The sequence below is a fragment of the Schistocerca cancellata genome, chromosome 7 (assembly GCF_023864275.1).
Source record: "Schistocerca cancellata isolate TAMUIC-IGC-003103 chromosome 7, iqSchCanc2.1, whole genome shotgun sequence".
Lineage (NCBI taxonomy): Eukaryota > Metazoa > Arthropoda > Insecta > Orthoptera > Acrididae > Schistocerca > Schistocerca cancellata.
Window position 1 is genome coordinate 593551603 of NC_064632.1, and position 25470 is coordinate 593577072.

The 25470-nt window shown below is 39.2% G+C and overlaps 1 protein-coding gene across 1 annotated transcript in view; it reads left to right on the forward strand.

The window, feature by feature from the left end:
• The window catches only part of LOC126092018 (glia maturation factor beta), a 38845-nt gene that overhangs the window by 12168 nt on the left and 1207 nt on the right, over positions 1-25470 (forward strand). The window contains exon 4 of the mRNA XM_049907405.1: positions 12403-12535. Within this exon, the coding sequence (XP_049763362.1) occupies positions 12403-12535 (133 nt within the window). The remainder of the gene's footprint in view (positions 1-12402; positions 12536-25470) is intronic.

Consider the following 25470-nt stretch of genomic DNA (forward strand, 5'->3'; position numbering starts at 1 on the left):
AATGCTACCCTGTTGAAACTCTGGAATCAAAGGGGGATGTGGAACAAGTGCACTGTGGACTTCAGCCCTAGCCCTCGTCTACATCATGGTTGAATACTGGTTACCAGTCTGAATGAGAAGTGCACACGCAGCTAAAGTGGACACCCAACTGAAGGAAACAATGCGTATATTTTCTGGAACACTCAAAACCACCCCACATGCCTTGCTGCCAGTCCTAGAAAACATAGAACTCCCTAAAATTAGGTGATTACAGTTAGCCATAAGATCATACAGAAAAATCCTAGACAACCCAGAACTCCCCATACACAAAGACCTAGCACCTCTAAACAGACTTAAAGCCAGGTCACCTTTATGAAAAATCGGTGAAGAACTGTGAGGCTTCGACTTGAAGACAGCTCCGAAAGAACTGTGGGATGTAGATGAACATGAGAACTGTAATTCGGTGGACGGCCCCAGCAAGAAGACTGACGTATTTGACCTCCCAAAGAAATTGTGGACAACTTTGAAGGGGCTATCGGGCAGTTCCAAATGTGAGTGGGGGAAATCCAATTGATGGACCATTTACTTGTGTGTGAAGTTCACAGTTATGAGTGTGATCTGAAGGATATGCACAGACTAATCCAACTCAGTCACAGAGTAGCTAAAAAGTATTTGTAATATTGTATAATATTATAAGAAAATATATAAAAATATTGTAACTCACTACAGAGCTATCAGAATATTTTAGTTATTACAATATGTCATGAATGCCTTTGTAAATGCTAAATGAGTAAATAAAACAAAAAAACTAGCAGGACATTAAAGATCTGCTGTACCTATTGCAATAATACATGCACTGGAAATCAACATACAAAAATAATTTGGAAAGATATCTCTAAGTGGAGGCTCAAAAAAATTTATGAACTACATTTTTTCTTATTTGTTAATTTAGTCAAGTTCAAAATTATATTCTGCTTAGTTATCATAATAATACATTTGACATTCATTGCTCATCTGCTAATAATCCATTTGCCTTGCTCCATGTGTAACTCACTGTCATCCTATATTTGCTGTCGTCTCGCGAGACACACTGGCGAACTGAAACATTGTCACCATCTGCTCAATAGCATGCTGATCCATATTTTGAATTCAATACAGCAATGACTCTGCATGCCATGGATTTGGCAAGTCCTTGGAATGTTTCTAGAGGTATGTAGCACCCAATATATACGTACTGGTCACAGAGTTACAATAAAGTATGAGCTGGTGCCGAGCTGGAGCCCAATGTGTCCTGGGTGTACTCTGTCGTGTTCAGGTCAGACGAATTTGGTGGACAAGGCTTCAACATCTCATTCACTACCGGGCTCCTCAGACCATTGTAGCACAATTATGGCCTCTGAGTGGGACAGTTATTCTCCTGGATGATACCCGTGCCATCAGGGTAGACATCGCGCGTGAAGGGTTGCGGGTGGTCCTCAATAATGTTCACATAGTTCACAGCTGTCATGGTGCCTTCGATCACTATTACAGGTCCTGTGGCAGCCCAAGTGAATGTCCTCTGTAGCGTAATATTGCCCCACCGGCCTTTGCCTGTGATGTGGTGCTGATTTCGAACATCTGTTTGCCTGGACAAAGGCATATCAAGTCATAACTGTTAACCCAGTGTAACGTGAAACCTGAGTCATCTGACTGGGAGGTACGTTTCCATTGATCCATGATCAGTCTCAGTCCCTTGCTCACTGTGATTACTGAAGATGGCGGTACCATCCATCAGGATGTAATGTGATGTCATCAATATTGCGGACATCCGTATTTTGAGCTTACAGTATATGGTGACTGTGTCATCAGACTTTACACTCACGAACAGACACAGATAATGTGTAAAATACTTACCTGCAGAAAAAACATGAAACTAATGGGACAATAGCAGGAATCGGAGGGATTTGGGCAAGGAAACACTAAATATGTGGTGTGCGTACTGTAAGACCTTCGGTACACACACCATCAGATTAGTTGATTTGTCACTCTAATGAAGTAGGCAAGTGTCAGCAATATGTCTCGTGGTCTTATCGTGGCGTGTTTATCTTCTGCCATTAGATCAGACGATAGAAATGCCACTTGCACGCTTTGAGTAGCAGATTGACGGTGACCAACTTTAAACAGAACTTGATTAATTTTCACACACATTTATTAAAATAATAAAAAGCATAGAAATTACTTAACTTGATTCTGGATGCTGTTTACAATTGACAATCTGAAGTTCCTTTGGTCTGGGCACGTTAATCTTATTCTCACATATCTCTGATACTTGACACAGAGTCTATACATTTATCTTCATGGCTATGTACAGGAATATGATAATCTTATTAGGCGCGGACTGAAACTTGACTATAGACTGGTACAGACTAATGTAGACTGGTACAGACTAATGCAGACTGACTAGTTGGAGGTCTGTACACTCGTTATAATACCTCACGCGTTCCAGTATCACTGCGCGAGTGTGATCCGCGAGGAGAAAAGGTTCTACGTTAGCAGCAATCTCATTGGCTGCGTTACATATTAATACGCGGATTGGCGGAAGCAGAATTTGGTCCGTCTTTATGGCAGCACCATCTCGTAGTGCGGCGACGGACAAGCGCTGCGCCTGCACTGTAGTGCTTAGCGGGGCGCGCTCTAGTGGGAAAGTTGTGTACGCGCTGACTGTGTGGAACTATGTACACAACAAAGTATATATCAGTCATAGTAATGAAGATACACAAGAACAAACAAAGACATTACTAATCAGCAAAACCTCAATTTAAAAAAAAAAAAAAAAAAAAAAAAAAAGAAAAAAAAAAAAAAAAAAACCTGAAAAAGGAAACTAGTTTCAGAAATTTCACTTGTCCTATACAGCTTAAACAAAGTCAGCGATACTATGAATGTGCACATAGCGCCAAAAACCATTAACTGGAAATTTAAATTGACACATATAACTCAAACGAATTTAACGATACCACAAAACCACACAGAGCATTACAAAGCTTCTATCACACATTTCACTCAATTTATGTAGCTGAAACAAAGACAGTGGCACAACAACACCAAAACTTGAAATCTCCCACCGTAAACAACACACTGCACTAATAATTTCAAACCTGAAAATGAATGTATTGCCCATAACTCTAAAACTGCCAACATCACACTATCTCACTAACAGATTGCCACAAACACTTTAAGTATTATTCTTACAAACAGCACTAAAGCATTGCAGTGAATCACTAACAACACTCACAGATGATTTAGAAACATAAACATCCCACACTTCAGAGTGCCACTGCGTAGTCTGACACACCCTCTTCAGACTCGATCAATTTGAAATATGCTGTGCCACAGTGATGTCACACAACATGACACAGTTTATGTTACAGATCAAAACAGACAGGTTGTACCACAAACTTCATTTCACCTACCCACTGCAGTCATAATTAATGCTTTGGGGTCAATGTGGGAACACACAGGCATCATTCTGTACTGATCCTCATCTTTAACAGCATGGACTGAATTACTTGCTTTGAAACACTTGTGCCTGCACCGACACTTTACTCTGCTTTCAGTTCTGCCACAGGTGCTGATTTGCAGAGCAGACGTGCTTCTGTCCTTCACTCTCTGTAATGAGGCGTGTATGTGCAACATCTTGTCGCCTACTTGTAGCTGCACTGCCCTTTGACAACTTTCCATGTAGACTTGTGCTGGTACCCTGGGAACATCTGGCCAGCTTAGCCACTTTGAGATGCTCATTCCCAGGTGCCAGGCCATAACAATCTACCCTTTACTGAAGCCACTTGATTCCAAATTTGAAGTCTGTATCATTGCCAGAATGATTTCCCATTCATCTCATTTTCCACTACTTGTATTACTTCATAGTGTGCCTGTCATGCCATTGAGCACTGTGGGGTGGGTAATGGTCAGGATGTTTTAGCTCAGCAGTATGCACCTCTCCACAGCTCACAGGCTACCCTCAGTTTTTGAGTGTTTTATATGTTAAAAGACCATTTCTCAATTCCATAAGTGGAATCTGGTAATAAACTCTGACTGGAACCTTTCCTTTTGACACATTGGATGCTTAGATTTGTACAAGCTATTTTGTGTATCAAAAATATCTGATGCCACTTTTATTCTCGAGTTGCTTGCTTTCCATGCTAATCCAGCCATTGTTTTCAGCTACCCTAAATACAAAATCTCATCAACTGAGTCTGTGACTTCATTGATAGTTTGTTCTTCTTTGTTTTAGATGTTTTTATTGCACATTATTTAGTCTTATTAGAATTGATTTTCAGGCCTGATTTCAAACTTCCTGTTTTCCCTCTCTTAGTTATTACAGTTTATTTACACTAAAAGCAATCAATAAAGATGGTTCAGATTCCATTAACATGTATTCCATATTCTTTTGCCTGGTTTATAGATCTTAAAGCTTCCCCTAAAACTGCTGAGAATATATTTATTGATATGTAACCTCTTTTTCTCACTCAGCTTTCAGTTCTGAATTTTAGGCTTAATGGAAGCTGTAGATTTAATGCTTATTTTGAAATTCTTGTACAATATTTCTTTGTCATTAGTTACTGTGTTAGCTGCCATCTTAACTGATTTCTCTAATCAAGTTTTCCCCATTTCTCCTCACAACCTCTCTAAGACATTTCTGATTAGTCTTTCTTTGGGTAACATATTCTGTCATGCTTCAGTTATTGTTTGCTCTTAATTGCACCATCTGTTTAACTGTTACAGTGTTCTATTTAAGATTCTCCTTGCCAAACTGACACAACTTTTTTTCTTTCTCCCTCAATATATTTGTTAAATAATTGCCCCCTTTCATCTATGTTGGAATAAATTGTTGACCATCTTTCGTAATTTGATCTGGTGTGGCACTCTGTTGTCCTTAAATAATGTCCATTTTTCTGATTTCACTCCCGATTAGTTTCTTTCTTCCTAGTTTTGTGACAATTTTTCCCTGTGTTTTAGTAGTCCATGACAACTTGATAGCATAAAGTTGTTTAAGACTATCACACTGTATTCTCATAAGGTAGATGCTCAGTGTTTTCGAGATAACTGCAAATAACTTTGTGGATGTTCACTGCCTCTTACTACACATGGGAATGATTTGTTGGCTAGGTGCAGTGGTTAGCTTGTGAGATACATTGATTACGAGGCTGTTGCAGTCTGGACACCCTATCCATTCTGTGTTATGACACTGGTGGCTCAGTTCACATTTGAGTTTCAGTGGCAACTATGTGGAATAGAGATACTGCCTCACATACTTTGGCCAACATTTGTTTAGCAATTTTCCTGGTGTTTTTCCAGCATGAGTTTCTGGCGGTGGAGGGCGAACCTTTGACAATGCCAATCACTCATCCTGGCAAAACATCAGGAAAATTGTTAAGCTAGCATCAGCCGAAGAACCCAAGACAGAAGCCAAGAGGCAATAGATTGCAACTATGAATGTTTACACATTATTTCAGGGAAGATGTACATACACTGCCGGGGGAAAAAAAAATAGTACCACCTTTAGACATTTGCAATTCATCCAAGATTTATTGTTGCAACAGTACATGTGGAGTACATGAAATGATTACATGCATGGATCAATAGCACTGGAGATTCTTAGAAAGCAGGAATTTACCTATGCTGAAACACCCATATCAGCACATGGTGCAGCCTCCACAGGTGGCAATGCACACGCTTACTCTGGCATCCAGTCGATTGTACAGATGGCGAATACTGTTCTGGTTTATATTATTCCACATGTGCTTGACCTGTTCATGTTGTTCTATGAGAGTTGTTGGTTGACAAATCATGTAAGTCACTTCTTGTCACATACATGCTCGATTGGGGTTATCGTGCTGGCCATGAAATTGGTTCACACCTTGCAGAGAACATTGAGTTTCACAGGCAGTGTGTTGGCAAGCATTATGCTGTTGGAACAACGTATTACCATTCTGTTGCAAGAACAGCACAAGTCCAAGGCTAACAACATTCTGTATGTACTGAGCACTGGTATCAGAAGAGCTGTGCATGTAAACACTGTGGCGTGAGTGGAAGACCAGATACAGGAATGCATGTCTGTAACCCCACTGCTTCCAGTGGCTTGGATGGCCTCCACTCGGCCCCCTTGCCGTGAGGAGGTCATTTCAACTAGGTTGCAGCGTGGGCACTGTCTTTTTAGGCATCACCATTTGTTAAGTGGTGCTTCCCCACCACATTGTGCCCAACTTTCATCTGTCTGCCATTTCCTGATGGAAAGCCCTTTTTTTAATGGCTTACATTCCTGTTAGTGTTTGCCGTCTGAGCTACTGGCCGTTTTAGCAAATGATGCACGGGCTGTTGACCGCGTTTTACTTTTTATCCATCATCACAATATGGCAAAGGCCATTTAATTTTTAGTTCTGGACCTCCGTTTCTGTATTGCATACTTTATAGACCTTTCTCCATGTCCTTGTTCTTAGCTGTCCTCCCTTCGATCAGTTGGGGTTGACATGTAGTCATGTTTAACTCCTCTCTGTGTTTTTGTGTTTTACAGTTTTGACGTAGGTGTGTATGACCCTAGTTGTTTTTGCACCCTAAAATAAAACAAGAAAGAATCCACTGTTAATAACATTTGCAACAGTTCATGTGGAAACATCTGGGCCCACAAGCCAACTTACCTGTGCTGCGGTCGCTGCACAAAATTGCCACTGCTGCCCTTATGACACAAAGATCCTGGCAGGCATCTGTGCTACAGGGACATCCAGAAACTTGTCTGTGTGTTTGCCCAATCTGCCGCTTCTGCTTGTATGATACGCCAATCCTGGCGGGCATCTGTGCTGCGTCTATGTGTTTTAAAATGTTCATGTGGCATTCACTATTACAGGGTACATGCAAATGATGCTCTGGTAACTATGCTACTATGCCATTTGTTATCAGATGATGATGAAACCATTATCAGGACATTCACTACCCTCAGGTGGCATACACCGTCATTGGATCAAAATCGACATCTCCCCAGATGCACTATATCTAAATAAATAAGAAACAGTATTAGGTCTATTCACTCTCTGTCAAGTGACACCAATGTTCTGGATCTGAAAGATTTTTCACTATATATTTTAAGCCTCTGCCTTCAGTTTGCTAGGTGAGACCTAAACCATTTATTTACAGCCCACTTATAACCAGTGCTTCAAGTTTACATGCGATCAGCTATGTCAAATGCTTTACTGGGATCTAGGATAAACCTGTTACATATTTTCCTTCTAAAAGTACTTTTGTAAATTTTGCCATTGCTGGTTTTATCTTCTTTCCTGACTTGATTATAAACTGTTCCTTGCACAGAAGCTGTTATTTATTTAAATGATCCATAATTCCATTTTCTGTTTTGATTTATATTATTCTTGAAACATAAGCATTAGTGAAACTGATGTCTGATCCTTTATATTTCTATATCTCCTTTGTGGATGGAAGGAAATTCTGTGTGGTATAACTAATCAGAAAAGTAACCAGATATGAATGACTCATTTATTACATCTCTTAGGGGTGTTTTTATGCTGTTAATACAGTCATTTACCAGACACATTGGAACACCATGGAGAGCAGTTGGCATTTTACTCTGAAATTGATGTACGAACCCACCAATTTTATCCTTAGCGATGGACAGTGTTTGGTATGCCACCACTGTCAACGGCGTCTTCAGACATGCCTTTGCTGCTCATTTGGCCTCAATACTGAAGACAATTTGACTCCACTCAATGAGATTTCTGCCAAACATGTTCTGGAGGTGCCCCAGACAATGGTTGGATACCAACTTGACAGTTGCCCACCATACGGCCTGACAACCAGTGTGTAGTCTCATTTCATAGAGAGAACATCCAACAACTCTGTCAATAACAGGTTATGAAAGGTCCAGAAGTGGATCGATGTGTTGTTGACTTGCTCTGTTTGTGAAGCTCATTGACGTGAATACATCATCCAATTTTTTTGAAAAGTAATCTTTTGTTTGTACATGTACATCACATGTACTGATTTCTGTCCCATTTGGATAATTCCTTCATAATGTGTGATATTTTACTTCCTCTTTTTTGCTATAATGATGACATCTCAAAGTTTTTATGTGATCAATAATGTAAGATAAGTGTCTGGTTATTCTTGTAGCACTTTGTAACGGGATATCCTCCTCTAGCATTACTTTGCCTCAGCAGTAGTTGTGAATACTAGTATTATTTTTTGGATTTTGGACAGGTCAGTATTATCTCAGCTACTTTTCTGGAAACTTTCATATAATTTTGTACACAGTGTGTTATATTTCAAGCTAAAAGTTATGAAAAGGAATTACATTGTTTTGGATGCTATAATCTTTAAATACAAGTTCTGAATGTACAGTTAAAATTATTTTTTAAAAGCATTTGAAATTACAAATTATTTGGCACACTTAAAATTTCTATTATTAATTACACAATCTAGTTCTGTTTACTATGTTTATTTCTGGATTCATTTATGAAATAATAATCAAAACTAATAGAAATTCATTTATCAAGAAAAATTGTAAACCCTTTGGAATATTGTTATTTCTGCTGAATGAAGTAGTAGTAAGCATGCCTCTGATGTGATCGGACATATTTTTGTATTTTGTGCGAACAGTGTAATTTTGGCTTTGTTAATGTGAAAAATCAAAAGACTGTACGATATACTAAAATGTGGCAAAATATATTAATGTAACAACAAAACTTCTGCAACAACAATCTTCAACTTTATTTAGATCAATTCAATGATGAGGACCTAAGATGTGAGAATTTCAGCTTCAAGAATCAGAACCCTATACAAGTAGAACTGGAGCCAACTATACATGAAAGGACAAATAAACTAGAAAGTTTACTGTAATCTTCACTCCTCTCAAATCTTCATAAAAGACTAATGTGGACAATAGCTGCAAGTAGGAAGGAGGGGGTAGATCACAACTTGTGAGATGGGTACCAGGTATTCAAGAACCTGTTGCTAACTTCATCCACTTTCATCATATTGTTATTTAAGTCTTCACAAATAAGATATTGTCCTTCAGGTGTACATATCTTATCTAGCACTTGCATTAATTTTGCGAAAAAGTTAATTGACATAGCTGTGCTATATAAGCACAGAGTAGTCAGTTTTAAGTGTTTTTTTTTTTTTTTAACTCTATCAGTGACAGCTTGAAATATTTTTCTTCTCTAATAATCTTTTGTAGTAATATGCTGATTGATGAGAAGTTAAAACTATGTATTCAGTTTCAGTTCTTTTGCACTAGTGTCCATTAAGCTGATGATCAAACTATATGTAAATTTAATTTCTAATTGTTGCACTTTGTTCCTTATTGATTGAACATTTTGGTGAAAGACTGTCAGTTAGTTAAAGTTATTTGACTTGGGCATTTCTTCTTCCTTCTTTCTATCAAAAAGCCCTTTAAATGGTAAGGAGAGTTATTTGACTTGGGCGTTTCTTCTTCCTTCTTTCTATCAAAAAGCCCTTTAAATGGTAAGGAGGTTTTGTCCTTTTACTTACACTGCTGCTGCTAATGCTAATGCTACTGCTACTGTGGCCATTGATTCCTCCTCAGCTTCTGGAAATCTTGCTCCCACTAATACTGTTTCTCCTTTTCCCCCACTTCACCGCATCCTGGTTTTCACATTCCTTGCTGTTACTGCTGTTGCACTAGCTGCTGATTCTGAAGACTATAATGATACTGCTGCTGAATTTGTTACTTTCTCCTTTGGCACTGCCATCAAAATTATTCCACTTGCAGCTGCTGCATCTGTGAAATCTACGGACAGGAGGCAGGCTTATCTTCAGTAGCCCACTGCTGCTTGTGTTCGTGAGGGAAACCTCTTCTCTGTTGTCTTCTGCTGTCTCTAGTGATACTGGATGACATATGTCACTGTTTTTGAAGTTAGTTTTCATTAATTGCCCAAGGTTTCTTTCTTTCTGCATTCCATGTTTCTTGAAGCATCATTTTTTCCAGGTCAACTGTTCTGAGAAAGAACATGTTATTCATAGATTTGCAGATATTTTTGGTAGATCTTGTTGGTTTTCCTCATTTACACATGACCAGCCTATTAGATCATACACGTGTACCTGTGAGTAAGGCCTATTACAACAAATTTTTGTTTTTTTAGTCTGTTTAAGGGTGCCTTCTGTGTCCGAGGTGCTTCCGTAAGTTCATTTTTATATATCTCATTTGCACCACCAAATATTATGCACTGATTTTTAATTTTTTTTTTTTACATGTATACACCAAGTTTTTATAAAACCAGTAACTCTTGAGCCCATACTGATATCCTAATGTTTCTGCTGACCCTCTTCTGTGACTGTCAGAACAGAGGATAACATTCATGTTTCACTATCCAGAATGTCTTGTCTTATTTCAGTTTCTATGCATTCACATTCAATTGGTTGCTTGGAAAGTTTGTTTTCATAGTGAATGTTGTTTCCATCACTCAAAGACAAAATTAAATGTCCATTTGAAAGTCCCTGATGAGGGAAGTCAGGTTTTTTATCTTTCATTGTATTATGATTTACTCTGTCAGAAATTTTACTGTTTTACTTTTTTGTTGCACATTAAATCAGTCTTGCTTCAAGATATTTTTAGGTTAAAATAGTTTTTTGTAACATTAACTGAATTTTCACTTGGTGCTTGGCAGAATATGATAACAATATTAAACTGCTTTCAGATGTTCTGCAAAACAAAAGGAAATGTTTTCTATTTAACATAATCTTTTTATGTTACTGCACTGATAATATACTTTGAACACTCTTTCTCCACAAGGTTCACATAAAAACTGCACCATATAATTCAAATGTCTCACAATCACACAATAAGTTTTTCAATTCCAAGTGAGCAAAACAGTATGAATTATACTGAAGGAACATATGTTGCTGAATGTAGTTTAATATCTTTACTACACTACTTTTAACTGAAGATAGTCACATTTTATAGAGAGATTTCCTAGAACTTGTATTCTTGTTACCAAGTTGTTTTCTTTTCAAAGTTGTTCAGCAGTATTTTATCTTCTTTAATAAGTCAGTTATTGTCTGAAGTTGGTCTTGGGAGCCACAAGCTGATTCACTAAATAAACAAATTCTGTAGAACATTCACAGTTTGTGATTTTTATTTATAAACATTAAATTGTTCTAGCAAGCAGTCAATTAATCCATTAACATTATTTTATTGTGTTGGATAATGGCAGTGTCCATATTTTTAAAATCTGCACAAAAACGTACAAGTGTGATGTGGAAAGTAGTATTTGGTCAGTCAAAACGTCTAAATTTGCAGGATGCACACAGTAGAGGAATCAGGATAATTTTTATTGAAACAAATAATGCTACGGGCTGTTTCATCATCAGTTATTGATACAAAAGAACAGCCACTTCACCTGTTGTTTTTCTACATTATTTTCTTTTTTGTCTATTCATAATCTATGGGAGAGACATTCAATAAGTAATGCAACAAATTTTTTTCTCAGCCAACTTTGACTGAAAAAATGCGGAATTTGCTGTGGGACATTGTAGAATATTCCCGCTTCAGCCCGTATGAAGTTCAAACACATGGCAGCACTATATATAGCCTTCAAAATGGCGTCTATGACAGAGGTACATTCCAAGCAGGGAGCTCTCATTGAGTTTTTTTTTGGTGGAAAACCAGAGACTCACAGATACTCATAGGTGCCTGCAGAATATGTCTATGGAGATCTGATGTGAACAAAAGCATGGTGAGTCAGTGGGCAAGATGTCCGTCATCATCGCAACAAGTTCACACAAACCTGTCTTATCTCACCTGTGCCAGCTGGCTGCTAACAACTTGACTCCTGCAATGAGTTCATGATCACAAAAATGCAAATGAACTTCTCCATTACAATGCAAGGCCTCACTCAAGTCTCTGAGAGCAGCTCACAAAACTTCATTGGACTGTTGTTCCTCATCCACATTACAGTCTGGGTCTTGCACCTTCCAACTTCCATCCCTTTGGCCTAATGAATACTTTATGGGAAGCAGTACATGAATGATGGGGAGGTTATTGATGCAGCAAGACATTGGATCTGATGTTGACCAGTAGTGTGCTACCATTTGGGTATATAGGCCAGTGGTGTATTGAAATCCTGAATAAAACCAACCTTCATTCAGCAAAAAGTGTTGCATTATTTATTGAACACCTCTCATAATCCTGACACTTCACATCTTTGACTTTTACACTTTTCATCATCCTATGCCAGCTACTGCAGTTTTACCCATGTGTTGTGAATGCAATGAGTGAGGCATTATGCAGTGACTGTTGGAATTATTTAGTTTGCAGTTTTCATTATTTTCTCAAACCTAAACAAAAGTGATAACACATGCATGGAATTTTGGTACTTTCTGTCCTTCCCCAGATACTAATTCAAAGCCGTTTTTCCGTAGGATGTAAGTCCTGATGACCTCAGAGAACTCCTCCCAAGCCATCAGCCAAGGTTTGTTGTTTATAGTTACCGAATGGAACATAAAGATGGAAGAATCTCATTTCCCATGTGTTTCATCTACATCACACCAAGAGGTTTGTATGGCATTAAAATGTAAGCTTGGGAATAACTGAGAGACACTTATATCTTTAATTAAGAATAGAACGTCCGAGATGAAAGAAGAAAAAGAAACTGTGCTAGAATAGTGTAGCTCATTGGTTAAGCACCAGACTACAAATCTAAAGCTTTGTGTGTCACTCCCTTATTTAAATGATCTCTCAAGAGACCTGTGGTGAAATTTAAGAAGTGGGATGTTTTGTGCAGTGATTGCAACTTAACACTAAACAGTAGAAAATCTAGTGTGTAATTTCTGTACAGAACCCACAGTAAATCATTACTCAGTCACACCTTTCAATATGTGGCACAAAATGGAACAGTAAAGGAAGAGATAAGGTGACAAAGACAAATGCCACTAAGTGGTATATTGGTAAAATTACCGGAAATGTATGTGGGTCATTCAATAATTAAAGGGACAAATTGGTCTCTAGAAAAAAGCATTTATTTTTACAGAACAGTACTTTTTCTACTTTTCATTATAATCCTCTTGAACATTTTGTTCCAATGGGCTAAAAGCTTTTTCATTGTGACTGCAAAGAACTCTTTATCTTGATGTTTGAACCAATTTCCCACAAACTTTTTCACCTCCTCGTTGTCCTGGAACCTCTTCCCATGTAATGCCCCCTTCAGTGCACCAAACAAATGGAAATCACTAGGTGCTAAATCAGGACTGCAAGGGGTATGAGGCAGTATTTCCCAGCCCATTTTGTTGATGGTTTCATGGGCTTGTTCAGCAATGTGAGGACATGTGTTGTCTTGCTGGAGAATTGTACCTCTCCTCTGAGATCCACGATGTCTCTCCCTCATGGCTGGCTTCACCTTGTTTAAAAGCAAATCCAAGTAGCATTGGCTGTTCATTGTATGCTGCTCTTTGAGATAATCACAAAAAACTAGACCTTCAGCATCCCAAAACTCTGTGCACACCCTGTTTCCTTGTGTAGCCGTGTTAACTCCTTTGGGACCCATCTTGCGCGTTTTGCGGTACTTCAGCTTGTTACAGATAATGTTATGAACTGTACCAGTACTAACTTGAAACTTATCAACTATAATTTCCACAGTCACACGGCAGTCGGCATGAACAATGTCATCAATTCGACTTTCAAGTGACTGAGTTGAAACTGCAAACGGATGGCCAGAACAGTGTTCGTCAGTCATTGAGTCGCGACCATTTTTGAACTGCTCTACCCATCATCATCATCATTTAAGACTGATTATGCCTTTCAGCATTCAGTCTGGAGCATAGCCCCCCTTATACAGTTCCTCCATGATCCCCTATTCAGTGCTAACATTGGTGCCTCTTCTGATGTTAAACCTATTACTTCAAAATCATTCTTAACCGAATCCAGGTACCTTCTCCTCGGTCTGCCCCGACTCCTCCTACCCTCTACTGCTGAATCCATGAGTCTCTTGGGTAACCTTGCTTCTCCCATGCGTGTAACATGACCCCACCATCTAAGCCTGTTCGCCCTGACTGCTACATCTATAGAGTTCATACCCAGTTTTTCTTTGATTTCCTCATTGTGGACAGCTTCCTGCCATTGTTTCCATCTACTAGTACCTGCAATCATCCTAGCTACTTTCATATCCGTAACCTCAACCTTGTTTATAAGGTAACCTGAATCCACCCAGCTTTCGCTCCCATACAACAAAGTTGGTCGAAAGATTGAACAGTGCACAGATAACTTAGTCTTGGTACTGACTTCCTTCTTGCAAAAGAGAGTAGATCGTAGCTGAGCGCTCACTACATTAGCTTTGCTACACCTCGCTTCCAGTTCTTTCACTATGTTGCCATCCTGTGAGAATATGCATCCTAAGTACTTGAAACCGTCCACCTGTTCTAACTTTGTTCCTCCTATTTGGCACTCAATCCATTTACATTTCTTTCCCACTGACATTACTTTCATTTTGGAGATGCTAATCTTCATACCATAGTCCTTACATTTCTGATCTAGCTCTGAAATATTACTTTGCAAACTTTCAATCGAATCTGCCATCACAACTAAGTCATCGGCATATGCAAGACTGCTTATTTTGTGTTCACATATCTTATCTCACCCAGCCAGTCTATTGTTTGCAACATATGATCCATGAATAATATGAACAACAGTGGAGACAGGTTGCAGCCTTGTCTTACCCCTGAAACTACTCTGAACCATCAACTCAATTTACCGTCAACTCTAACTGCTGCCTGACTATCCATGTAAAGACCTTAAATTGCTCGCAAAAGTTTGCCTCCTATTCCATAATCTCGTAGAACAGACAATAACTTCCTCCTAGGAACCCGGTCATATGCCTTTTCTAGATCTATAAAGCATAGATACAATTCCCTGTTCCACTCATAACACTTCTCCATTATTTGCCGTAAGCTAAAGATCTGGTCCTGACAACCTCTAAGAGGCCTAAACCCACACTGATTTTCATCCAATTGGTCCTCAAGTAATACTCACACTTTCCTTTCAACAATACCTGAGAAGATTTTACCCACAACGCTGATTAAAGAGATACCTCTGTAGTTGTTACAATCTTTTCTGTTTCCATGTTTAAAGATTGGTGTGATTACTGCTTTTGTCCAGTCTGATGGAACCTGTCCTGACTCCCAGGCCATTTCAATTATCCTGTGTAGCCATTTAAGACCTGACATTCCACCGTATTTGATGAGTTCCGACTTAATTTCATCCACCCCAGCCACTTTATTGCACTGCAATCTATTGACCATTTTTTCCACTTCCTCAAATGTGATCCTATTTCCATCATCATTCCTATCCCATTCTACCTCGAAATCTCTGAAACATTACTGATCGCATTTTCACCTACATTGAGCAACTCTTCAAAATATTCCCTCCATCTGCCCAAGGCATCCACAGGATTCACCAGCAGTTTTCCTGACCTGTCCAAAATACTTGTCATTTCCTTCTTACCTCCCTTTCGAAGACTGCTAGTTACACTCCAGAATGGTTTTCCAGCAACTTGACCCATAGTCTCCAACCTGTTTCCAAAGTCTTCCCACGATTTCTTCTTGGATGCTGCAATTATCTGTTTGGCTTTGTTTCTTTCTTCAACATAACTTACTCTGTCTACCTGGGTTCTGGTATGTAGCCATTTTTGATACGCCTTCTTTTTCCTTTTACAGGCTGCCTTGACTGTACCATTCCACCAAGCTGTTTGCTTCATCCTACTTTTACACACTACTGTTCCAAGACATTCTTTAGCCACTTCTAGTACTGTGTCCCTGTACCTTGTCCATTCCTTTTCCAATGACTGTAATTGACTACATTCAACTAACTGGTACCTTTCTGAGATCGCTGTTATGTACTTGTGCCTGATTTCCTTATCCTGAAGTTTCTCCACTCTTATCCTCCTACATATGGACCTGACCTCCTGCACTTTCGGCCTCACAATCCCAATTTCACTGCAGATTAAATAATGATCAATGTCATCAAAGAATCTCCTGAATTCCTGATCTGTTATTATATAGTCAATGACAGATCTGGTTCCCCTGCCTTCCCAAGTATACCGGTGAATGTTCTTATGTTTAAAAAAGGAGTTTGTGATTACTAAGCCCATACTGGCACAGAAATCCAAGAGTTGTTTCCCGTTCCTGTTGGCCTCCATATCCTCTCCAAATTTACCCATAACCTTTTCATACCCTTCTGTTCGATTTCCAATCCTGGCGTTAAAATCACCCATGAGCAGAACACTGTCCTTGTCCTTTACTCTAACAACTACATCACTGAGTGCCTCATAAAAACTATCCATCTTATCTTGATCTGTCCCTTCACAATGCGAATATACTGACACAATCCTAATTTTCTTGCTAGACACTGTCAAATCTATGCACATCAGTCGTTCGTTTACATACCTTATTGCAACTACGCTGGGTTCCATTTCTTTCCTGATGTAAAGCCCTACACCCCATTGTGCTATTCCTGCTTTGACTCCTGACAGGTAGACCTTGTATTCTCCCACTTCCTCTTCTTTCTCACCCCTTACCCGAATGTCACTAACAGCTAAAACGTCCAGCCCCATCTTACTTGCAGCCTCTGCCAGCTCTACCTTCTTCCCAGAGTAGCCCCCATTGATATTAATAGCTCCCCATCTCATTACCATTTGTTTGCCACGTCGTATCTTAGGAGTCCCTGGTTTGTCAGTTAGAGGTGGGACTCCGTCACCTCCAAAGGTCCGAGGCATTTTGCTCTGATTGTTGCCAGCATCATATTTAAAGTACCAGGGAAGCAGGTTGCTAGCCTTACTTGCCCCGAGTCCCATTGGGTTTTACCCCTAACAGCTGAGGGACTAACCGGTGGATTTGGTAGTCTTTGCCATATGAGCACAAAGGTGACCACAACTCAGAATATGTCCGAGATGCCCAGCCTTATTCCAAAGTAACTGGTATCCTGACTGTCGGGACCACTTACTTGGCCACTCATATGTTGCCCGTGGTTCATGAACTAGGACATGACTACAGGAACCCACACCATGAACCACACTGCTCTACCCACTTGTAAAAATTTACACGATTCAAACAATAGTCACCATAAACTTTAGATGTTCTACACTTCATATTCACTGGTTTCTCGCCATCAGCAAGTAAACAATGAATAACGAAATGTTGTTCAACTAATGTGGACATTTCAAGTGGACTCACCATCCTGAAATGTATTTTTGAGGTTATAAACAAAACAATGTTGATACATCAGCTGATCAGGGCTCATCCCTGTGATGCCAACTTAAAACCATAGAAGTAAGAAACTTGCCCTACTAACAGTTTTTTCCCCAGACCATTTTGTCTCTCTTAATTACTGTATGACCCTTGTAGTTCCTCCATAACAGGTGTACCTTGCACAACACTTGTAGTGTTATCTTCACAATGAATGAACACAAGTTTAATGATAAATTTATTTGTGTCACACAGTAATTTCATAGATGCTCAACAAACTCCAGTGATAGGTACTGTTATTTGAAGGACTGTAAAAGATTCTGTTTTCCTTTTGAAACATACCATGCAGCAAACACAACCGTAGAATCAGAGAAATTACGATATAACAGAAGCACAGTGGCTGCCAGTTTTCTTGTGTGACATGTAAGGGTGGAACTGGGGGGGAGGATTGGATTTCAGATTTTCATAGTTTTTTCTTTTCTTAATCATTCTTTAAATAAAATTTTTCACTGGAAGTGTTTTACTTTACCGGTAAATCATCTGGTAGACCATATCATGAATGTTTTTCATAACATTCTTAATTTGGAACAAAAACAATCAATTTTTGACAAAATAAGGTACTTGAATAGGTAAAAAAATCTACTCACTAAGCGGCAGTAGAACACTTGTAATGGTCTGTGTGTGTGTGTGTGTGTGTTTTTTTTCTGCTGCCACTTGGTGAGTAGATTTTTTTATCTATCAAATTACCTTATTCTTAATTTGGAGTAACTTAAGACAGAAATGCTAAATAAAATGTGTTACTTACATAACAGCTGCTGCAGAAGATGGCCATCTTGCATCACTATGAATTCTAATATTTTGTTGAATCTTTCATCTGGTATATCCCAAATCAATAAATGAGCAGGCTTGAAATAAAGCACAGTTCTGTTTTCTGACTTCATATCACTTAATTAAACATTAATTCTGTGATAATGCAACACAGAAATATACGGCACTTGATAGCTGTCTTCCTTTTTGTACAATATTTCCTCCATTGCAACCTGTGAGCGCACACTTCTCTGGAACATGACACGTTGTCGTCATTGCCCCTTTACAATACTTACATCTATTACCTGTATAGTGTTACTCGAGCTATATAACTGGCCATGGTTCCAAGCACCATGAATATAGAAGTGTACACCTACTATTGTCTTTTGAATTATAAATATCGTATGTCCTAGTGGGGAAAATTAACTGTTCTGCAGCTGTATAGCTTGGAAAGCAGACCATTATTCAAAAAATACTAAGAAATGAACCTTCAAAATTTCTTTTCTGTTACTCTGACAGTACAATTTTTGCAGACTAATAAACCTAGGGCCCGCAGCTCGTGGTCGTGCGGTAGGGTTCTCGCTTCCCATGCCCGGGTTCCCGGGTTCGATTCCCGGCGGGGTCAGGGATTTTCTCTGCCTCGTGATGGCTGGGTGTTGTGTGATGTCCTTAGGTTAGTTAGGTTTAAGTAGTTCTAAGTTCTAGGGGACTGATGACCATAGATGTTAAGTCCCATAGTGCTCAGAGCCATTTGAGCCAATAAACCTAGATAAATACACAGATGTATGATACCTCAAAGAGAAACTCAAAATGGCAGGGTTCATCCAAGGAGAATAGGAAAGCAAAAACAGAAATGCTGAATTTCGTTTTCAAATGTTTATTTGCTAAGGAAAATGCAGGATTACTGCCTCAGTTTAATTCATGTAACACTGAAAAGGTGAGTAAGGTGAGTGATGTAGATATTAATGCCACAGCATTGAGAAACAGCTGAAGCCACTACCATATAACCAAGAAGATTCCAGGGCCTGATGGAGTCCCTGGCCTGATGGAGGCTGGGCTATTGCGGCATAATTGCAGCTCATCTACAGGTGAGCATTTTATCAGCTGGAGTGAGCAAAAGAAAAAAGGAAGCAGGTAGTAGGAGGGTGGGTTAGGGAAGGGCAGCTGACAGGTGGTAGGAGGGGGCAACTGGTGTATGGAAAAAAATGTAGGAAAGAGAGGTAGCAAGTGCACTGAATAGGGATGCGCCATGAGTAACAGCACAAAATGATGCAAAGTGCAGTGGCTTGGATTGTATTGTATTGGGAGACAGAACAGAGGAAGAAGAGATTGCAGCAAAGATGCAGATGTAGGGTGCGGGATGAGTGATGTTAGTTGGGTGTGGAGGAGAGGGTTTGCAGATACTGGGGCCAGGACAATTATAGGATCAATAGATTTGTTGCAAAGACAGCTCCCATCTACATAATTCAGAAAATCTGGTTTTGGTGGAGGGGGAGGGGGGGCGGGGAGTCAGATAGCACAGAATGTGAAGCAGTGACCATGCTATGCTCAGCTGCCTGTTTAACCTCGTATTGTCAACTCTGCTCTTGGTCACAGTTTGCCAGAGGCAATTTAGCCCCGTGGACAGCTGGTTGGCGGTCTTGCCCACACAAAATACTGTGTAGAAACTGCAGCAGAATTGGTATATAATATGACTTTTCATAGATCGCACTGCCTCTGATAGGATAGGATAAGCCTGTGTCGGGACTAGAGTAGGATGTGCTGAGTGGTTACAGCAGGCAGGTCTTCCACAGGTGTATGACCCATGTGGCAGTGGGCTGGAAGTAGGTGTCACTTAATAATGTACTAGGATATTGCATAGATTGGGTGGGTGGAAGAATACAATGTCAGGATTAAAGATGTGCTTCCGGGTGTTCTGAAGATTTATTGTTTCCATTTTATGCTCAATATATCAACAACAAATTCAGCTGTCTTCGTCAGGTGTTAAGATATGCTGTTATGGGCACTTGTTACTGAGACTCCAACCAGATTGTGAATTATTGTTGGTCTCTCAGTGATGTGTATAGCCAAGTTCAATTCCTTATGCCCGTTATGCACTTCAGTGCTCGTTTGTTTTTCAGAGTTTAAATATTGCACATAACATGGGAAAAAAAACAACTTGGCTGAACACGAGAGATCTTACTACTTTGGGAGTGATGGGAAGCAGAGTAAGGGCATGATAAGTAGTTAAGATCTGGTGAAGGATATTGTTCAGTTTTTCCAGTCTGGGATCATACTCAGTGATAAGGGGTTGCTACTTTGAAGCTGGTTCTTAGGGATGGTCAGAGAATTTGAAGCATGTGTGGACATGGCGTAGGAAATCTGTTTGTGGACCATGTTCGTGAAGGTCTTAGAGCTTTACCATACTTTGAAAGGGGATTGTTTGTCACTGCAGATGTGCTGTCCATTGGTTGCCTGACTATGGGTGTTATTTTTTTTGTGTGGAAGGAATGACAGCTATCAAAATGCTTAATATGGGCAGAGGGATAGACAGTGGAGCCATTTGAGATAAGGAAGTCAACACTGAGGAGAACCAGATGGAGTGGATGGGAGAGAAGATGTTAAGGCTGTGGAAGAATGAGGATAGGATATCTTGGTCCCGAGTTCAGCTCAGGAACATATCATCAATGAACCTGGACCAAACAAAGGGTTTGGGATTTTGAGTAGTCTGCAAAGTTTCTTTTAGTTGGCCCATAAAGAGGTTGGCATGGCAGGATGCTATGTAGGTGCTTATTGCTGTACCGCATATATCTACCCCTTAACAGGGAAGTAGCTATGTGTGAGGATGTAGTTAGTTACATGTATAAGAAATGAAGTGGTGGGTTTGGAGTTAGGATGTTGAGATAGTTGGTGTTTGAAGGTGGCAAGGTTGTGAGCAATGGGGAATGTTGGTGGTAATGGGGTGGCGATAGTTGAGATCTGATGAAAGAAGTGGTTCATGTCTTTAATATGCTATGGGCATGTGATTGGAAGTGCTGCTCAACAACAGAGATTCTTTCATTGGGAGCACAAAAACGTGCTGCAATGGGGCATCCATGATTGTTGGGTTTATATTTGGGAAGCATGTAGGAGGTGAGTGTTACATACTTATTAGGGTTAGGAGTGATATGGATTCGGGGGAGAGATCCTGGGATCCAATTAAGGATTTGAGAAGGTATTGGAGGTTAAGCTGAAGTTTGTGATGGGACCACTACAGCAAGGCTATGAGGGAGTAACATAGTTGGTTGTGTTGCCTTCTGCCAGGTGATCACTGCAGTTCATCATTGACAGTGGTACAGCCTTTGTCCATACAAAGAATGATAAAATCGAGGCCTGTCTTGGATGTTATGAATGGCTGTTCTTTCATCCATTTCGAGCTTTATTGTCCTGGGAAGGGACCTAGAAAGGGTGAGGGCAAGTTGATATAAAGCATTTGTGGAAGGTAAACAGGGAGTGTTTAAGCGGGAATGGTACAGCGTCACAGTTGGTTGGTGTTGGGATTTGGATGGCACTGGTTGGCAGGATTGGTGACAAAAAAATATTTGCACTGTAGGAATCAGGAGGAGGAGAGATTTCTGACAACTACAGTTTGATTGAACTTGTGTGCGGGTGTGGAAGGTGAGGCCTTTGGACTGAAACATCCTTCACTAACTGTCAACCAGGCTGACCCCATTACCATATGGATCCCATACTCCAGCACTGTTGACATCACTTCCCTATATGCCAACAACCACCATGTTCCTGGTCTTGCTGCTATCAATCGCTACCTCTCCCATATCCTTATGACTCCAAACCCACCTTATACATCTAACTACACCCTTGTGCATAACCACTTCTTCTTTGAGGGTAGGATGTACAAATCTGTGGCTTGCTGATGGGCACATGTAGGGTACTTTCTTAGCCAACCAAATAGCCCAACCCCTTGTCTGATTCAGGATCATTGATATCTTCATGGCATGGACCCACGGCTAAGACATCCTGTTCTCATTTTTCCACAGCCTCAGTACATTCTCTCCTCCTCAGCCCAATGTGCCATCTTCCTGAAAGTTGACCTCCACCTTGCTAATGGCTCTGACTGTACCTGTGTCCATATCAAGCCCATTAACTATCAACAGTAGCTATGTTTTAACAGCTGTCATTCCTTTCACACCAAAAAATCATTCCCGTGTAGTGTGGCTATTCATCGACGGCAGATCTGCAGTGATAAGAAATACCTTTCCCAGATGGTGAAGGTTTCTCCCAGATGTTTTATTCACTTCACAGCTGCGCGATTTATGTTATACAGAATATTTACACTTTTAAGGCTCTTTCCATAATAATTTTAATTTTCAGTAATACCTTAATGTGTGTAAGATAGGTATGTACATAGAGAAAGTGTAAATTGCTTAGCTGTTGGATAAAGGCGCGCGCACACACACACACGTACCTGTGTCCTTTCCTTTCATCCAAAAGCTAAGCATTTTTCTGTGTGCACTGCCAGCAACTAAAGTTTTCAAATGATACATGTGATCATTTTAAAATTGTATGTTGAAATCTGTTAATTACTGTAGAACAGATTATTTTACCTCAGTATGTGTATAGGGAAGGCATATGTCTAGAGACAAATTATTGTAACCAGTTCTCACTGTTCACACTGATAGGTTTAAACATCTTTAATTGAAGAATTAAGTTGCTAGAATGCCCCACATTGTTCAGAAGTTTGTAACCTACAATGTAATTTGGCAGTATAAATTCCTTTCCCTGGCGTTATTTTAATACAGATTCCATCAACAATTACACTTAAAATTGAGATAATAAATTATTTTACTTTGGTTAGCTCAAACCAAAATAACAAATATTGTAGATATGAATCATGGATAATTTTTCTACTGCTGTGCCAATGCAGGTTGATAATGCTGTACTGGTGGAATAACCAGGAAGGAATGCACAGGAGAGCAGTAAGGTGGCATTGCACCCTTAGCAAAATCCCATGCCTTTGGTGGTGTGCAATCTACAGCAAGAGGTTTGTGGCCCATCAGGCAGCTGGTGAATGCTTTTTCACACTGCATAAAACTTATTTTCCTGTAAATATTTTCTTCACTCTATGCTCGTATCTTTCAGAATGAGGTGGCGGTCAAAGTCTAGTACTTTCATGTTGCACTTCACGTGCATGCTGGAATTAATGGGCTTATCACTGAAAAAGCCAACATGCATTTAACTAACTGCAATTAAATTAATGTGGCATGAATGAGTCAACACTGCTGGTAATATGCTTTGTAAGGGCACTCACCAGCATTCCAAACTTTTAGTAGTGATGAAGAGAAATATCAAGTGTATGTAGCACATCTATGACACTTGTGTTGTTTCTTACTATAGAGAGAATTTTCAAATAAAGACCTGAAGTACCCCATAACCATGCAGTACTTAAATCAGAGGTCACCCGAAAGGACACACCAAAACATATTTCATGTGGCCATTTGGTGGTATGTTTATAAACAATTAGCTTGAGTATGAAAGCACTATTCAACTCTACTGCCCCCTAGTCAGGATGATTGACAGTTTAGAGAAAGTATGTATGGGCTGTTTTTTACATTCATTTCAGTCAACTGAAGATACTCCCACAAAACTCTCTATAAATCAAATAGAACACTATTTCAGAAATCTTATTTTAATGCTTTTCACCTAAAATCCCTATTTTGGTATTAAACGGTGTCTGATTCACTCCAACATTGCTACATTGTCCCCTTTGCTGCAGTGCCAGTACAGTGCATTTGGGACGAGCATTAGTTAGCTCTAAACTAGAAATTTGTTCAATTATCAGAGTTACTGGATATTTTCCATGAGAAATATAGAAGCAAACAAAAATGTTTAACAGTTACGGATTACTGACATACATTCATGTTAAAATAATCTGAATTTGGGACCAGCCAAATAAGGAAAAGATGTGTGATCTGTTTCAGAGGTATGTTGGAAGAGATTCCAGAGGAAGTGACTTTGTAAAGAAAACTGTCTTGAAAACAATTTCCAAGCTTTTTTAAATGGGAAATGTGGAACTTTTAATATACATTACAGACACATTGTCAAACGTAATATTTATATTCAGTTTACACCCCAATAGAACAGAAAGGAAAAAGACCAATGTCTAGGTGGTGGAGGAAATTGACTGCTACTGTGGTTCCTTCAGCATCTTGGCAACCAACTGAAGTGATTTAGGGAATCTATATTAGGATGGCCAGGTGAGTATTTGAAGCCACTGCGCATAGAGGGACAATGACACACACACACGCGACAGTGAATCCCTAACATCTGAAATGCAGAGCTCCTTTGTGAAGCCAAAGCAGGAACTAGCAATGGAAAAATGCACAGGTGTTGATGGCAACTGAATTGAAACCTTGTTTACTATGTTAAGAGAATAGTTACCATCTTGTAAACAAAATTATTTTTTGTATCTTTCCAATTCAGGTCGTAAAAACAGTGTCATTGCTGATCTTGATACATCAAAATGATGCATGCAGGACAGGAGAAACACAATGTCATCACGTGTGCCTTTCCTAGACTTGCGCTGTACTTTTTGTAACATATTCAAATCGTTTGACGATTAACTTCTAATAGGTTGAAACCTCGTATCCATCTGTGCTGCAGGAATGCAAAGAGACAAAAGAATCTAGAATCTCTGTGCTGATAATGAAGTGAAATCTAATTCTTAGTAGAATTAACAAGTAATCAAATCTTTTTGTGTACATTCATTATGGACAAAGTATTCAGAATTTTACTAAACAGAATAGATGATCATTAAAGTAACAGGGTTTGTATGCATGACAAGATGCAAATTTGAATAGTACTTATGACATACACATTCTGTATTTATCTGAAGCATGTGTGCATGTTTCATACTCCTTTATGAATTTTGTTTTCATATTTTGGAATTTCTGCATTAGACACAAAATGTTTGAGACATTTCTCCCCCATCTTAAGACCTGTGGCAATTCTGCTATTTACTTGTAAACCACTTAAATACTGTATATATACTCTCATTTTATGCTGTGGAAATATCTATGCAGAATGAGAGCAAAGAAACATATGACCCTCAGCACTTCATTATGTCAGTGAGAGAAAATGGCTGACAGAATAACTTAAATTCCTTTGCAATTCAAATGTTCATCACTTTTTTTTTTCAATTTCCTGATGTCAATGGATAATTTTACCATACCCTGGTACAATAATGTTTAAGAATGAAAAAACAAGAATTATTATGGTTTTTAACATGAAAAACAAATTCTTTGTGTATATATTTTTAAATATTCATACTAACATTTGCATCACTCTAAAGATTTCTTTCCAAAATAAATGGTTTTTTGAAAACTTTCTTGTGCTGTGTGTATCGCATTTTATAACAGTAAATATTAATTATTTAGCAGTAACATAATCTGAACTGACTTTGAAACATGCTGA